This window comes from Ambystoma mexicanum, chromosome 7p, assembly GCF_040938575.1.
Source record: "Ambystoma mexicanum isolate Mex_15411 chromosome 7p, UKY_AmexF1_1, whole genome shotgun sequence".
NCBI classification, from domain to species: domain Eukaryota; kingdom Metazoa; phylum Chordata; class Amphibia; order Caudata; family Ambystomatidae; genus Ambystoma; species Ambystoma mexicanum.
In genome coordinates, this window is record NC_090939.1 from 600815820 (window position 1) to 600832255 (window position 16436).

Sequence of the window (16436 nt, forward strand, 5' to 3'; positions counted from 1 at the left end):
TGGAAACAACGAAAACGACCCTATGGTACTGGGATAAGGCCCTACGGAGAAAAAAGCTAAAATTAGGGGGGAGGCCCACAACCCAGACTTTACTCCAGGCACACAACCACAATTCTGGTCCCACTGGGAAGGAAGGGAGAGTCTTGTTTTAAGACTTTTACATAGATGGGGTACCCCTGACATTCGAAAGATGAAAAGGAAAGTTCTTGGTCCCTGAAACTGAACGATTTCATTATATTCAGATAAGGCTTTGGATCACAAATACAAGGGTGAAAGAAGGAGCATCCCGACAGCCAACAGGGCTGGAACTCACCATACAAGAAGGAACACCCGAAAAAGGCATACAGATGGACGCATTTCATAGTAAACTCATCCGCACTTTATTATTATTCTTATAAAACAAGCAGGGAGAGGGGGGGGGAATGTTAATTCTTTGTTTGTTCATTGTTAATTATGCTCAAGAACTCAACGATACAAGTGACTGTATGGAACCTGTAAGAAAACAAGACACGGAATTAATAATATTATGCCTTTATTTTTCAACGTTTGTAAGCAGAGCTCTTGAGATAAAATACAAAATAAAGCTTGTATAAATAAATAAATAAAATTAGAGATAGAGAGATAGAGAGATAGATTACCATTTGAACTTTCTTTTGGGAAGTCAACACAGAAACTGAAGACTCTGTCCCCAAAAAGGAGGGAGGGGGTGGGAGGAGGCGAGTCTCTTTCCGGTGAGGTCCAGGGAGGTCCCACTTGCTTCGAACCCTAGGAATGATGTTGCGGAGCGGGCTCACCTCCCTAGCCTCACAGGGTGTGGGTAAACCTTTCACAGCGAGAACTGACCATTAGCCATTAAAATCAATTGTTTCCTGAGAAAGGGGTCTCCACAAATATAGCATGGTGGGTAAAAAAGGAAATTGCACTTGTAGATTAGCAGGAACAAAGGGAATCTTAAAGCTGGAGTTGCACTGTGCCCCTTGCTGGAGAACATTTCAAGGAGTAAGCTGACGCTACAGAGTATAGATCCAAGATGAGGCATATCTGAAAGGATGCAATCCATTACAAATGGGTTATTCCAATTGGCTGAAGGTTATGATTTACAGAAGTTCGAAGTGTAGTGGTGATTAAGAACTTGGTTGGCGTACCCCGTAGGGAGAGAGAACCCAATATATTAGGATTATGTACAATGGCACGGTTTTGAGAGAACAGAAGCGTACATGGTACATGTCAAATGTACCACCTTTAGATCAACAAGTGCAAGGAGATATTTAATGTCAGTTTTCTCCAGGATGAAGATTTCTATTCAATATGGGAAACCACAAGATTTAGAGCAGGAGGAGGCAATATCAGCCTACAGATCTACACCACCCGATCACAGCATTGATGCAATTTTAAGGTAGTGTGAACCAACCAGATATGATCAAGTCAGATCTCTGACTATCTCAAAGCTTGGAGTGTAATCTGCATGGCCCAAAAGCAAGCCTACAAGTACAATCATTAGAGCAGTGAGATACACTGTGGCAGTGCAAGAGAAGAGCTGCAGAACCCCATCCCATCTAAGTTCATATCAATATCTTGTTCTGAGTGCTATGGCTTTAGGAGGGGGGAAGACTAAGAATGCAAGGTTGTACCCTTCTACTATTGACAATGCCCTGTCTATAGTTCAAGTATGATGTTGGAGATGGTGACAAACTGTGTGAAGAAGAAAGATCCACACAAGGCTTGTGATGCTGCCGACGTGATTCACCACCTTCGATGATCAATATAAAAAAAAAAACAAATGTGGCGGTTATCAAGAAACATGTTAATGAAAGGTCAAACTGTCTTAAATAACAGTGTATATGTTGGGAAGAAATCGGTGAAAAAAGGGCTGGCATTTCTAGTTCTCTGGTGGTTTTCTGGTCCTCCAGGGATGAGGCTCACTTTCCAATACAAGCATAAATTGGTCTCAGTTAAGATACATTTCTAAAATCTGGCCTGGTCTCAGGCGAGAATGAGTAGGGTCAAGGGCCAACAATGAGTCCATGCTGTATGGCACAAAATAATTCAATTTAGACAGTTGGTTATTAAAATAGTTACGTATTATAGGCCTTCTCAACGCATTCGAACAGCTAGCATCGCACAACACTATGATACAAATATATAAAGTCACACACGTTTAAATATACATCAAATAACTTAAATCAAAGCAGGTATGTATTTCAGATGCAGTGAAAGATGGAACCAGATCACAAGACAATGTCTTAACTTGAGAGGTCCAAACTGTAAAACGAATGCGGTCTTGGGCCCAAAAGTCACAGGAGCCACACCATGTTCCTCACCAGAATACGGTCTCTGTAGGCTTGTGTTGGCGATTGTTTTAAAGTTCTAAAACAATTTTACCACGAGGTAAAAGTTTTCCTTTCTTCCAGACCCAAGGTTAAACCAGGGGCAGGATACCAGACCCAGGTTCGATGACCAAAGAGGAATGGAATGAGGAGACAAAGGAACCTCTCCCCAGTGTCATGCAATGGAGGACAGAAGGATAATGGATTAAGGGGCAGAGGCCATGGGGTGTCAACAGGCACATGGGCATTTTCTTACACCACGACTCCCATTTTCCCCAGTTAAATTTGAGGATCATCTGTTTTTTTGGGGGGCAATCGATAGTCTGCCATTTGCTCCAGTTAGAGGTGCCCAGGAGTTCCAGGTTCTATTATTCTTCCAGTTTAATGGAAATGCAAGATGCAATACTTTTTGGAAAAGAAATGCAGAATCCAACAATGCAGACCCCTTTGGCACACTTGGGTTTGGGGGAAGGAGACTTTGCGAGACTCTCTGCACACAAGCGACAACGAGCATCCTTCCAGTCACGGTCACAGCAGCTGCTCCAGGACAGGTTGCTGTGAAGGTGGAAAGTTGGAATTTGGGGACAGGAGTACTACCGGCACAAGCAGGCAACCACCAAAGTTCCTGGCTCGGATGTGGAACATCAATGCTTCTGGCGAGGTAGTCTATGAGAGAGCTGGTCAGTCCACCGGGCAGTCCAGGGATACTTCCGAAGTCTCTGAAGAGCTGGATTCTCGAGAAGGCACAGAGACTAGTAGGTCCCACTAGTCCAAGGGCTGAAGCTCCATTTAGGGTCTTCGGAGATCCAGCAGAGGAGCAGGGCTTCACAAGTATGGCTACTGGAAGAGATGCGGGGCCACCATAGGAGACGTCTTCAGCAGGCTGCACTTCGTCGAGGGATTCTTGGCTCCAAACATGATCTGAAGAAATGGCTGCAGAGGTCCTCTTATCCAAAATACGAGCTGGAAGGAAGTCCAAGCCCTCCAAAGGGAAAGATCTTTCGCAAGCAAGTGCATGACCTAAGGACATTCCTGACCTCAGATGGCAGGATGAAGGCCAAACTACAATATGGCCAAAGAATAAGCAACCATCTCCTGGCACTGCCATTTTAGGGCAGTAGCCATGTTTAGTGGTCATATGCAGTAAATGCAAATGTGCACACCAAAAATAATACAAGCTATCCTAACGAGAATGTCCCTCCCTAGCAAATTAAAGAAAGATGACCTAGTGTCCGAAAAGCATCTGACCCTCACACTAATACATATACCAATGGTACATCTAGTGTATAGCTCCACCCCAGCAGCTTCCCCTCAGATTTTAACCACTCCAGATGGAGGATGCATCTTAAAGGATGTTTGCCTGAGGGGGGTAGGCTGCAGGACGCATGTGAATACATGAAAGATACTAAGCAGGAGAAATGGAGTTACAGGTAAGAAACGACTCCCTTCTCCAGCATTGGATCTTTCATGGATTCACATGCAGTGAATAGATTTTGTAGCAGTATAAATGCTTTGAGGTGGAAACCAGCAAAACACAGATTAGATACTATAAAATTGTCTGCGTTAATGCAAAAAGAATACATCTTCAAGTAGAGAAATGAAACCACCCGAGAAGCTGCAGGGCTTACCATACTGGAACAGACGAAGGACTGCCCGTCCCATCTGCACATCCACAGCGTGTTGCTGGTGTAAGCAGTAGTGTCGGGTGAAAGTGTGGGGCACCGCCCATGTTGCCACTTGGCAAATGTCTCTGATGGGTACCCCAGACAAGAGCCGCTGAGGCAGCCGCAGCTCTAGTGGAGTGTGTTCTGGGGGGGTGATTGTAACGGCCTGTTGACGTAGAGTGGCATAAGGAGATTGTAGATGAAACCCATCTTGAAATGCCCTGTTTTGATATGGATCTTCCTTTGTTGGATGGACCAAAGACTACAAACCGCTGCTTAGTCGATCTAAAAGATTTTGTCGACATGCGCCGGGGACAATCGTGGCGCCAGAGGACTGAAAAAAGCCAAAAAAACAGAAGGAAGTATCCAGGGAAGAGCGCGTGGAATTACAATGCCGAAGCCAAACCCAGGAGCGCTGGTGAAAGCAGTCCGTTCCAGGCGACGCGGAAAAGGGGATTGGTGAGTGGCGCCAGTGGGCGAACTGAAGGGAGCGCATGCTCCTAGAGCCGCGTCTCTAAATTTAAAGGGGAAGAAGGTTTTTTTCTGGTGAAAAAAGTTCCATCTGCCGTCCCTAACGAGGGACGCCCATGCAGTATAGAGAAACGGGGACAGGACGTAAGAGTACTTTAGCAGATCAAGAGATGCCTGTAAACCCAGCAGGCCTATGTCGTCCGCGTAACCCATCCACTATAAGGGGAAATTCCCATTTTGGGGCCATTGATGTATTATCCAGCATAACTCCCATTTCCGCAAGGTATACATTGAACAGGAGAGGTACCAGAGAACACCCCTGTTTCAACCCACGATCTGTGGGAATCCAGGAAGATGTCCTGCCAGATTGATTGATCCAACCTAACTTTAACCCTAGTGTTCGTATGAAGAGAAATAATCGTGGAGAGTAATCCTGCCATCGTGGAGAGTAATCCTGCCGGAATGTTCCAATCAGACAGCTTCCGCAATAGCTTGTTCCTACTGACGGAGTCGAAGGCAACGCTGTAATTCATGTACGCTGCATAAACGAGGCGTTGTCTAATAAGCCATGCCCATTGGATAACAGTCAACAATGCATGGCAATTAGTCGTGGTGCTCAGACCCCTCTGGAAGCTGGACTGATTTAACAGAATAAGGTTGGAAGCTTCTGCCCATGTCCGTAGTTCGCTCAACAGGAGTCTAGCAATGATTTTAGATGAAACATCCAGTATGGCTAGGTGGTGATAATTGCCAGGATTAAGCGTTATGCCCCTCTACCAGATGGAGACGATAATGTGGTCTCTCCAGAAACGGGGAATACATTGGAATTCTCCAATCTAATTTAAGTACCAGTCCAACCTAATAGGCCAGCATTCAGCGTCCATGTTAATCACAGTGCTGCAAATGCCATCAGGGCCGGGAGCCCTCAAAGATTTACTACTGGCAGTGAGCCTCAAGATATCGTTAGAATTATATGAATAAGTCCATATTACCGCTAGTGGGACCATTTCGGACCAGTTTGGGTAATGGCGATTCACCACCTCCAAGGGTGTGTGGAGATTAACTCAACCCAGGCTGCCTCCGGTACACCCATGATGTCACAGGTTTAAGGGGAATACCCATTTAAAACCCTCCAGAATTCACATGTGTTGTGAACAGAAGTCAACTCCACCAAACCCTGCCATGGCGAACACTCGGAGGTATACCAATGTTTTAACCTGCTGGGATTCTTGGGAAAAACTGTACACGTTTTTAAGAAATTCACCTCCTTGCCTTATGGCTAGTTGCCATAGTATAGCATTCAGCAGGCAAGGAATCCTTCCCTTTGGTTTATTGTATGAAACGCCTTCTCGGTAGCCTACTATCCCCAAGTGTGGGCCCGTCTGTACTTTTCTAACTCTTTTTATAGTTGTCCATGCTATTAGATTAACCAATCACAGGAGGGATTGGTTGGGAAATGTCCTATTGGCTGAGGGTTGCGTATTTGGTCAAGTATCTCTCGCTCCATCATCCACCCAGCTGTCATGTGCCTCTTATTCCCAGAAGTGTGCATTTCCTTCCTATTAGTTCTCAGCAATTGAACAGCATTCAAACCGCAGACAAGGGTTTAAGATTTGTCCACCATCTCTATACCAGGCTGATGTGCAAATGGTAATGAAGTCCCCGGGCTTATGAGCTCAGCCATAAGTATATCTAATGCAATCAACACCAAACTGGCGGTGGGCCTTGCCGGCCACACTGTACCAGCCCTCGCTAGATGTCTGTGTCCTGTAATAGTGGTAGTCAAGATGGCATGGATGATTCATCTCGACATGCGCATTGCGCTACCTATCAGTGTAGTGATGCGCTTGGCTCCCTAAGCGGCTCTAAACTGTGAGTGGACTTCAAATAGATGGCAGGATAATGGGGTTGCTTTGCCCCCATCAACTCCTGACAGAGGGAGACCATCTGTCCCTGCATCCCTCTCCCCGAGATATGGGATGGCAGTGGAGGTTGGGAAGATGGGAAGGACCCAGGGAGATGCTCCGACATCTTCCGGGTAACTTCCCACATGGTATGGGAGCATCCAACCACACCCCCTTCCATACCGACGCTCTGCCCCATCTCCAGAGTCCCCATAACCTCCCAACAGATATCCTTATATGTGACATTGTCACATGTGGTAAAGCTACAGGCTTATGCAATCATTAAGTCATAGTAGGCCCCAGGGGTTCATCTGATGCTGGATCCTACGAATTCTGAGAAAAAAACACAGGTGGATTGCCTAAAGATACCAGACACTTATGTAAAAGGCAACAGCCAGGGAACCAACCAGAGGGGGGTCTCTATGGCAGAATGTGAAAGCACCATCATGAATCGGAATCATGGTGAACTGGAAGGTACCTGAAGATTGCATAGTGTCTGAAAGGGGGGAGCATCCTGGGAAACATACTCCCTCATTTCATCCCCGGTCATGCAGCCTGAAATCATAAACCAGCCACCCTTGCACCTGGAAGCGGTCATGCACAATCAAAACAAGAGGTTACAAGATTTTGTCTATTACAGCAGAAGTGTATCTTTAATTACTGAAACCGCAAGGAGCAGACTAAATAGGAGTAATCCCACATTCTATGCATGTCATCCCCAGCACATTGGGAAACCTAGCTCAGTACTTTTCTTCTTTGTTTAATTTAAACCTTTTTCAAGATGAAACAGTAAGTCTTGGGAGAACCCTCGCCCCAGAGGAATCAATGAGGGTAGTACACATCAGTGAAGAAACAAAAAAAATAATTTCCGGAATGGGGTCATCTTGCATTCCAGGACCGCCCTAGCATCTTCCAGGCACAAAGTGTTGTCTGGGAAAGCAGGCTGCTTACTGACAACAACTCCAAGACAAGCCAAGAGGATAAGCAGCCATAATTGGAGGAGAGGTAGTGGGACCAACAGGACAGCTGGTGTTTGGAAAACCGATACGTGGTCTTGCTCAACGCCCCTCAACTTGCAGCTCCTAAGCTGCTGCACAGCCAAGTGTGTTTTGCTTCAAGGGTGTTGGTAGACCACCAAGCAGGTGCACTACACATGTCACTCTTGTGTTTAAGATTTTTGTAGATTTGTAGATTTATGAAAATAGAATGAAATTCACAGCCCCTGATGAAGAGAACTAATCTCGAAACGCGTTGGGCACATTTGCTTAGAATAAATCATTTTTAGAAAAATTGATACAAACTCTTGTGTACTTTGTATTTACATTCCCACTTAGCGCCGATTCATCCAGCGTTTGTCTCACAAACGCATAGGTATTGTGGCAATCCAGATGAAGGCGTCAGACTCTAGGACATCACCTCAAGGGTGTTTATTTAACTTTAAAGGCAAACATGCCTATCTAACGAATTGGTAAGAGGTATTTCCCTAGGTAAGAGGTATTTCCCTACCCATCAACTAAACTAAAGGTGCTAGTCTTTGTCAAAACAAAAATAGTCCTCAGTCCAAAAGCCTATTCACCATCTGTCTCTACCAGTTTAAGAAACCAAAAGCTAAGAAAGAGCAATTACCCGGTTTGGCTTTGTCAGACCAGTATTACTCAGATCTCTCTGGATTTCTCGCAGAGTTCAAGTCACAGTTCCAATGTTCGTGCTTAACAGTTAATCAAAGAAGCCTTCCTGTGACTTTCTTTAGATTCATCAAGGAAAAAGGTCAAGGCTTTATACAAATCAAATGTCAAGGAGAGGGAGGATTTTCATCATCCGTCTCCACCAATTTGGCTGCTTTCTTCCTGCTGATTTTATTCCCCTGGTTCCGGTTCTTCGTTTGACTGCAGAACACAAGTAATAGGGAACTGGGAGGGTTCAAAGTTACACCCATCTCAATAGGGCTCTACAGACCCCTCTGGACCTTTGTCTTCCATCGCTCTTGGGTCTCTGCCAATGTCCAACACCTGGGTTTCAAGGGCTCCTGTAACCCTATTGGATATTATCTCTCTCAGGGTCTGACTGACCTGTATGTGGTGTTATTCCACTTGCTCTTCCTTCTTCCTTGCTCCATTCGGCTCGCCTCCTACCACCGTGGGCAACCCTGGTATCTCTACCACCTTTGGGTGTGCTCCAGTGGAGTGGAGTCTCAGCAAGGAGGTCAGTGCTGTTCATCCTCCACTCCATCACGTCAGAATTAGCTTTCCTTATCCTGACAGTCTCTGCACTTTCTTTGGTTCTCGCTCTGAGAGCGGAGGATTCGTTCCTCCGTCGCTCCCGGTCTCTGCGTTCATGCACAGACCCCAGGCCCAGTGGAACTGCACTGTGGTCATGTCACCAGGAAAGATTTTCTAGCCTTATCTGCGGTATTGCACTTCTCGATACTGGCATCCCGGCTTCTCTTCTTCCTCTTGGTCTCTCCACGCCACCGCTGGCTCACAATGCAGCATGGCTCTGCTCCTCCAGAGCATGGTCACGTAAGAGGCTTGTGCCTATCACTGTATTTGTAAAAGCCATAAACTCTGCAGGGAGATCAGCATGCTACTATAAATCCGTTACACCTACGATGCGAGATTCCACATCAGTTTCTAGAGTGATAGTCAAAACATAGCTCAGAAAAGAATGTTAGGCTTCATCTGTGGCGTGCATTAAAGTAGCATCTGAAAGTTATAAAGCTTCTAAAACCACATACAACCGATTGACTACATATTATTTCAGTTTTCTAAGTAAATCAAAATATGGAGGTCTGCAAATTTGAGTTGCTGTAATAAGATCAGTTACAAGGTAATATACTCCTCAATAAAGAAAAGGTTTTCCTAAAAGTTCATAATTGTGTCAAACATAACCATAGAAAGTGACTTACCATTTCTTGTCTACCACAGGCAGAGGAAGGCTACTGCTTTTCCACTTCACTTTGACAGTCTCCTGAAAAACGGTTCTATTCAATGCAATAAAATATCGCTCCAAAATCACCAGTCTCTGCTTCAGTCGGAGTGCAGAAAGTGTAGTAGTAGCAGTTTGAGTAGCTAAAGTTTGCTGTTCCTTCACCAAAACGTGAAGACATTCCTTCAGCTCACTGACATCTGAAAGAAATAGTAAAAATATAAACATGGAATAAGCGCAGATAAAACAACGTAAATATCTGCAAGCAAGGAAAAGGCGGTTTAGCAGAACAAAGCAACATGGTATAGAAAGCATGGATTGTGCATCTTGCGCAGGACGAAACCAGATCAGCATCTAAGTGGGGCAGCAGTACCAAAACTCAATGGAAACCCATCTCGGCTAAGTAGGATTCCCAGGGGATTGTGTACACCATCTGAAGCTCCTGCTTCAAAAATAAAGCTTCCCTGGGCCTACTTGACCGAGGACCCTGCCTGAAAGTCTGGAAACCATCTTCAGCACTTCAATACGCTCTCAAAGGGTTATGTGACACTGGTTACTAAATGGTTATATGAGCCTCCCTTGGGCATCTAGCTTGATCATCTGCAGCTAAGAGCCAAGAGTAGCAAAGAGCGACTCAGTTTGGACCCGACAGGGCCGGAAAGGTCCTAGGCTATGCTCGACCTTTGCCAGACTCCTGCTTTCAAGCATAGGTATCCTCGACCCAATAACTCAGTTTTGGGTCTGCTGTCAGTTACCTATAGCCCCATTCTGGCCCAAATCAGGACCTTCCCTTGCTCCTTCCGAGCCAACCTTTCCACCCCTCCCTTCCTTCCTTCCTTTTCCACTCACCCACCCTCTCGGGTTGCATCCTTTCCTTCAGTCTTCACTTGACTTTCTTATAACCTCCATCATGCATCTGGGCATGATATGATAGGGCATTTTTAATGCAATTATACACAAATATTTCAAGGGCGACGAGGCAAGGGAGGGGGAACAGAGGGAGGACAGACAACGATCCTACTAGGGCCAGGTGTCATTCAGATCGCACCAGTGCATGGGAAGGTGGGAAGGTGGAAAGTGCAGGGGGGAAAGGGGAGGGGACAGTGCAGTACATGGGACAAGAGAATAAATAATAGTAAAAGTGAGGCCAGCAGGTGGCAAGTGCAGGGGTAAGTGCAGGCTTCAGGTGTAGGTGCTGGTAGTGGGACTGTAGGGATACAGAAAACAGTCCCCAAGTGCAGTATTTGCCAGGAAGGCAGTGCATGTGTGCGACTGGCAGGTGAGGTGACCTGGCCCAGAGATCAGGGGGTGGCCAGGTAACCAAGACAGTTTCAGCCAGGAGGTCAGCAGCGGAGAGGAGGAGAAAAAGCAGAAGCAAAGAGAAAGGTTTTGGAGGTGCTTCCGGAACCGGAGGTGGTTCTCCTCAAAATTCAGGGAGGCTGTTCCAGAGGGAGGCCCCAGCTGAGGAAAGATCTACCACCAACTTGTTGCTTGGAGAAGCGACTGACTCTGGGGGAGTTGGAGGCGGATGAGCGAAGGGCTCGAGAAGGCCTTGTGTACAATGCAGAGGGTTTTGAACTTAATCCTCATAGCCACTGGGAGCCAGTGCAGAGATTTCAGTCCTGGAGAGATACTTCCCTGGCCTTGAGGCCAAGGACAAGTCTCGCCGTCCTGTTCTGGAGGAGTTGCAGAGGGCAGAGAGTAGAAGCAGGCTGATTTAGAAAGAGGCTGTTTGTTGAGTAGTCCAGCCTGGTTATAGGTCAAAGTTTCGAATGCATAGGATCGAATGACCAAAGGGTCGAATCAAAAGGACCGAAAACCAAAGGGTCGAATATTATTTTTTTATTATTTTGGGGGGTGGGAGGGGGGGTTCCCCCCCAAAATCCCCTTTTTTGTGGTAAACACTTTTCCAAAACAGAAACCCAAAAAAAAATATATAAAAAAAAAATTCGACCCTTTTGTTTTAGGTCAAATTGAGTCGACCCTTTGGCATTAGATCCTTTTGCATTCGGTACTTTAACTGGACACTGTCCAGCCTAGAGAGAAACAGAGCTCTAGAGACAGTGAGCTTCTGGGGCAAGAAGAGGAAAGGAAGAATACCTCTGAGGAGGTGCAACTGGTAGTGTGACTTCTTAGAGACGTCAGAGATGTGAGGAGAGGAGAGGAGAGGAGTGTGGAGTCGAAGATGACCCCGAGGCTCTTAGCCTCACAGGTGGGAGCAGGAAGAGGGCCAAGAGGCCTGCCAGAGAGAGACAGGAAAGGAAGAGACAGGTGTGCCAATGAGGAGAATCTCAGTCTTACTGGCATTAAGGCAGAGGTCAATGGTGGCACACCACTCCTGGATAGCAGACAGACAGTAATTGCTCCATTCTTCAATTTAGTCCCTCTTCTCTTCACCACTTCTCTCGTAGCCTTCAGCCACAGCCCAGTCTAACTTCTACCTCACTCTCCCCCATCCCATTACTCTTCCCCCTGTACCCGCAGCCCCCAAACTCGAATTTCTTCATCCCAACACCCTAGAACTTGGCCTCTAGATTGCACAATGCCTGTGTAAGCAGTCTACCTACATTAATTACCAATTTGACTCATCTCCCTCAACTTTCACTTCTTACTATCCCAGAAACCTGGATTTCCTGCATGACTGCTACATTAGCGGCTCTGCTACTTTCGCCTGTTCTCCCAGCACTGTTGGGAAGGCCGGTGGAGTGGGGTTCCTTATGAATAAGGTAGAATCCCCAAACCAACACTACGCTGATCCCTTCTTTCTCTTTTGAATATGGCACTATTCTAATCCCCTCACTGTTCCAGCTCTCCATCGACTCTGGTTTCTCTCAACTTCTTCCCTGGCACAAACCTTCTCCTCGAGTCACGCGAGTAACTTCCCACCGACATTACCATTATCATGCTGCGGGACAGTAACCTTCCCAAGCAATTCCACGGCCACTCACCTTGAGCTTGATGATATCTGACCACTCCCTCTACTCCCTCCACGACCAGCCTACCCATTATGGTAGGAACTCTTGACCTGGTCTTCCCCTCTACTTTGCTCCAATCCTTTTACCCCAGCCCGCCACCCTCAGATTACTCCATTGTTCACTTTAATGTCTCAGTCTCTCCACGATCTACGCCTCCTCCCCTTTTCAATGGCCAAGATGAAATTCAGGCAGGACTTTTGCTCATTAACTTGACTCCTACCTCTTTATTGTCCTCTTCACTATTCTTACCTCTTCCATCAACCATGCTTTTTCTCACTTTAACTATACACGTATACCTCCCTTTCACCAACACCATCTTGTTCCGGATTCACACCTTCTCGTCCCTTGATCAAATCACCTCTTAGATCCAGTCCCTCAAACAGGCTAGCATCTTGGCCTAGAAAGTTGGTGCAAATCACGGACCTCGCCATACAAAATTCCTTTGCTACCCTCATCTCTGCACTCGACTCTACCAAATCCTTGGTTAGGGCAGAAATCAATATTTGGGGTTTCTGCAGTCTCATTTTATGGGACCCACTACACATTTTACTTCTGTGATTTATATTGTGGGGTTTCGAATTTATTTTTACAGTCACATGGACTTCTGCTGAAGTCCCCTTGACACCAAATCCCTCTCTTATTTAGGTATATCACATTGGGTTGCACCATACAGCGCCCAGTCCCTGGCACCCCATTTTGCCCTAGGGTGACATCAATACATTAGTTTTAGGGGTGTAAGCTGGTGCCAGCTAATATTTCGGTTTGACTTCACAAGGCACGCAGCCCAATGTACTACATTAGTAGCCCAATGTACCTTTGGGGTAGCCATTCGGTTGCAAATCTTTTTTCATACGTCCTATTGTCTGCCATTTTGTTTTAGGGGCTTCCTATTTTCAGGGAAACCAATAGGCAGACGTAAAATTAATCTCTACGTGTATAGATGGCAAATATCCTATGTTCCCAAGCAATTTTAAGCATGTACAACCCATTCACTTAGTGCATCCATATAATGTACCTGAGCATTACATGTTAATCATGCTGTCTGTCTTTAAGGGGGGGATATTTTGAAAAAGTCGTCTTGGACCTGTCTAGAAAAGGACAAAGATGTAATACAGAAGTGGAGAAAGCAAACTTTGCTGCAAAGCCCTCGCTATGGTGCAGCTACTCCATAGCAATGTGTCTGCTCTGTGTTGTGCATCAATGAAATGCACCACCAATGGTGCAGGGAGAGTTCTCAACCTATGTTCATCAATTCAGAGCTGGACTTTAAGTTTTCCCTGCATAACATCTCTCGCCAGGACAAACAATAATATACATGCCATTCTAGGATTTACAATTAGTGTGTCCCTTTCAGGCGCCAGATTTTCTCTGGTCAAGCAAAGTCACTAATTCTCGTTGTGTATTTACAGGCTGCGCAGTTACCGTAAGCAAAGTGCACTATGATGGGTTCCAAACCTAATTGGCTTTGTATGTCTGTGGGTGCTCGGTCTTCAACTCGCAAAACATGCACCAAAGATTGTCTAAGGTTTTCTCCTTTCTTAAATGTGAATAATGATCTGGGCAAGTTTGGATCATAGAACTGAAGAATTTTCCAATTACGTAATATTATTAAATTACGAATCATATTGCAGTAAGAACAGAATGTAGTCACACATATAAGTCTGAGCGTCGGTTTGTCACAGCCCTCAAACATGCTCCCTCAGTCATAGTACCATGCTCTTTTTAGCAACTGTTTAGGATAGCCTCTTTTTTAACCTCTTGTAATAATCTCAATTTGCAAGTAGAAATCGTCCAGTGTTTTACAATTTTGTCTTGCTCTCATGTACTGGCCGAAAGTAATTTATTCGTAGGCTAGTCGAACGCTGGCTGCAGTGGCGGAGCCAGGAAGGAGACAGGGGGTTGCCCCCTCTGGTGCCCGGTGCGCCTCCCTCTTAGCTCCCGCTGGGCACTGCCAGCAATTAATTTCAATGCGGCCGGACCGCACGCCACATCAGCGCACGCACGCACACTGGTGTCTGCTGGTGCTGCTGCGACAACGCTGGTGAGCCTACAAAGCGAGCACACCGGCGGGCGAATGCGCCGCGGGACGCGGCATGGCAGGCGCCGCCCCTTAGTGGGGGCTGCCGGGCCAGAGACCTGCCCCCCCCCCCCCCCCGAGCCTCAGCTTCCTGGTGGCCCACGGGGGCGAGGGGGGGAGGGGCCAATTCACGAAGGCAGGGAGGGGGGGGGTCGAGGGGGAGGGGGCCGCCCCGGAAGTGGCTGGGGGTACCGGGGATTGTTTGGGGGGGGGGACAGGAAGCCGGGGGGGGAAGACCCTACAAAAGGGTAGGATCGTCGTAGGAACGATCACTTCCTCCGGCTTCCTGCCCCCCTCCCACGTGTAGCACCAGAAGTATTTTCGTCGCTTCAGGGCTGCGGAGGAGTTTCCTGTGTTCGGGTGTCGGGCGTTTGGTCGTTCCAGGAGAAGAAACGTGGTTCCAGCCAGGAGGTTCCTGTTGCAGTGGAGTGGAGATCTAAGGAAATCCAGGTTCAGACTACAGTAAGAGGGGCCGGAGGCTCGCGGGTGCAGGGCGTGTGGCCCACAGGGGGGATCCGGACAGCGCTGCTCGGCGAGTCGGGGACAGTCTAGTCCACAATAGCGCCGAAAGCGGGTGTGTCTAGGCTCTTGTGTTATGCCACTGGCGGGAGTTTGCAATGAATGCTTTTAATCCGGGATTATAGCGAACTGCCCCTGGGGGTGGGGGGGTCTATTTGGCGGACATTCGTTTGGCAAAGAGTGGGTCGGGGGGCTATGGGGGCGTCGGAGGGGGGGGCAGAGCGGGAGCGATGCAGGGACTGGGAAAGGTAGAGGGAAGAAAGAAGGCACAAAGCCTCTGATGGATAGAAGGACCTGATTGGTTTGGGGAGTGAAATCGTGGGATGCGTGGCCTCAGGGTCAGTGAGTTAGTGGTCCTGGTGACGGCGCCTTATGCGATGTGCGTTAGCCTCTGCGCTTTTCGTGACTGAATCTCGGGGGTTATAAAAAAAAAAAAAAAAAAAAAAAAAAAAAAAAAAAAAAAAAAAAGTTTAAAGTGCGCTGTGACCCGACCTTGTTTCTTGGGGACGGTCAGCCCACGTTCAGTTCATCAAGGGCTCTAGATGTGACTTTACCAGCCAGCATCGAAGCCCAGCCGTGTTGTCGCTTTGGCGCTGAAAACCGGCGGTAGCCTATGCTAGGCGCTGTGTGTTTTCAGTTACGCGAACGCAGGCCCAGAGGGAAAAAGCGATTTTTCTAAGGGTGGCATGCATTTGGCTGAGAGGCTCAGGAGGGGCGGATTAGTGCCACTTTCGGGGGCTGGAAACTGTGAAGTTGCGTCTGCAGGCGCTATGTATCTGACCTTACTCGCGCGGGTCGTGCTAGGGGCTGGTCCGTTGGGCGAGGCCTGCTGCTTGATTCTGATTGCATGGCATGAAAGGTCGTGGCCCCCATAATGTATTATTTTGAATGGGGAAATGTTTTGTTATAAAGCGCTTGTGCATGGCATGAAAGGTCGTGGCCCCCATAATGGATTATATTGAATGGGGAAATGTTTGTTATAAAGCGCGTGGAGCCTGCGTTGAAACGCGTGCGGGTTATTCTTGTGTTGTCGATATCTCAGAGTTCTTGCATGTTATTGCTGCGTCGGTCCCCTGCCTCTCTGGTGAAAAGTAAACGCCGGAGACCGATTCGTGGAATATTTGCCCGGTTCAGGGTGACAAAAATGCACTTCGCACGGTTCCATGAATCAGGGGTTGTGTCGGCAGTGCAGGGTCGGTTTGGACCGGGCAAGTGTTCCATGAATTGGGACTTGGGTAATCTGGGGAAGAGGCAGGGGGTTCTAAATAGGAATCCGGGTGCATATGTTATGCCAAGACATGCATTAATGTGGTTAGAGGTATATATGTATAATGTTGGGTCTATATGTGTAATGAAGGGGATTGGATATATGTGTATGGTGAAGGGACATGCCATTACTATGTACTTCAATGAGATACGAAACGATATTGTTAGCATCTTCGGAGACATGCCCCGCGCTTCTCGGCGCTGGATATTTGGCATGTTACGATAACCCTGCTTTTCATTGTGGGTGAAAGTTTACTCCAGGGGAAACTCGTACCCCACAGTCCAGTAACCCTCTGGAATATCTTTCC

At 47.1% G+C, this 16436-nt stretch overlaps 1 protein-coding gene and 1 long non-coding RNA gene across 5 annotated transcripts in view; one reads left to right on the forward strand and one right to left on the reverse strand.

Moving 5' to 3' along the window:
- Nucleotides 1-16436, reverse strand: part of HERC2 (HECT and RLD domain containing E3 ubiquitin protein ligase 2) — a 2956340-nt gene that overhangs the window by 2773144 nt on the left and 166760 nt on the right. For all 4 annotated transcript variants that reach the window (XM_069636605.1, XM_069636607.1, XM_069636603.1 and 1 more), the window contains exon 5: nucleotides 9272-9491. In XM_069636605.1, the coding sequence (XP_069492706.1) occupies nucleotides 9272-9491 (220 nt within the window). The remainder of the gene's footprint in view (nucleotides 1-9271; nucleotides 9492-16436) is intronic.
- The window catches only part of LOC138526181 (uncharacterized), a 270656-nt gene continuing 268811 nt past the window's right edge, over nucleotides 14592-16436 (forward strand). The window contains exon 1 of the long non-coding RNA XR_011283514.1: nucleotides 14592-14805. This is a non-coding gene — a long non-coding RNA (uncharacterized lncRNA). The remainder of the gene's footprint in view (nucleotides 14806-16436) is intronic.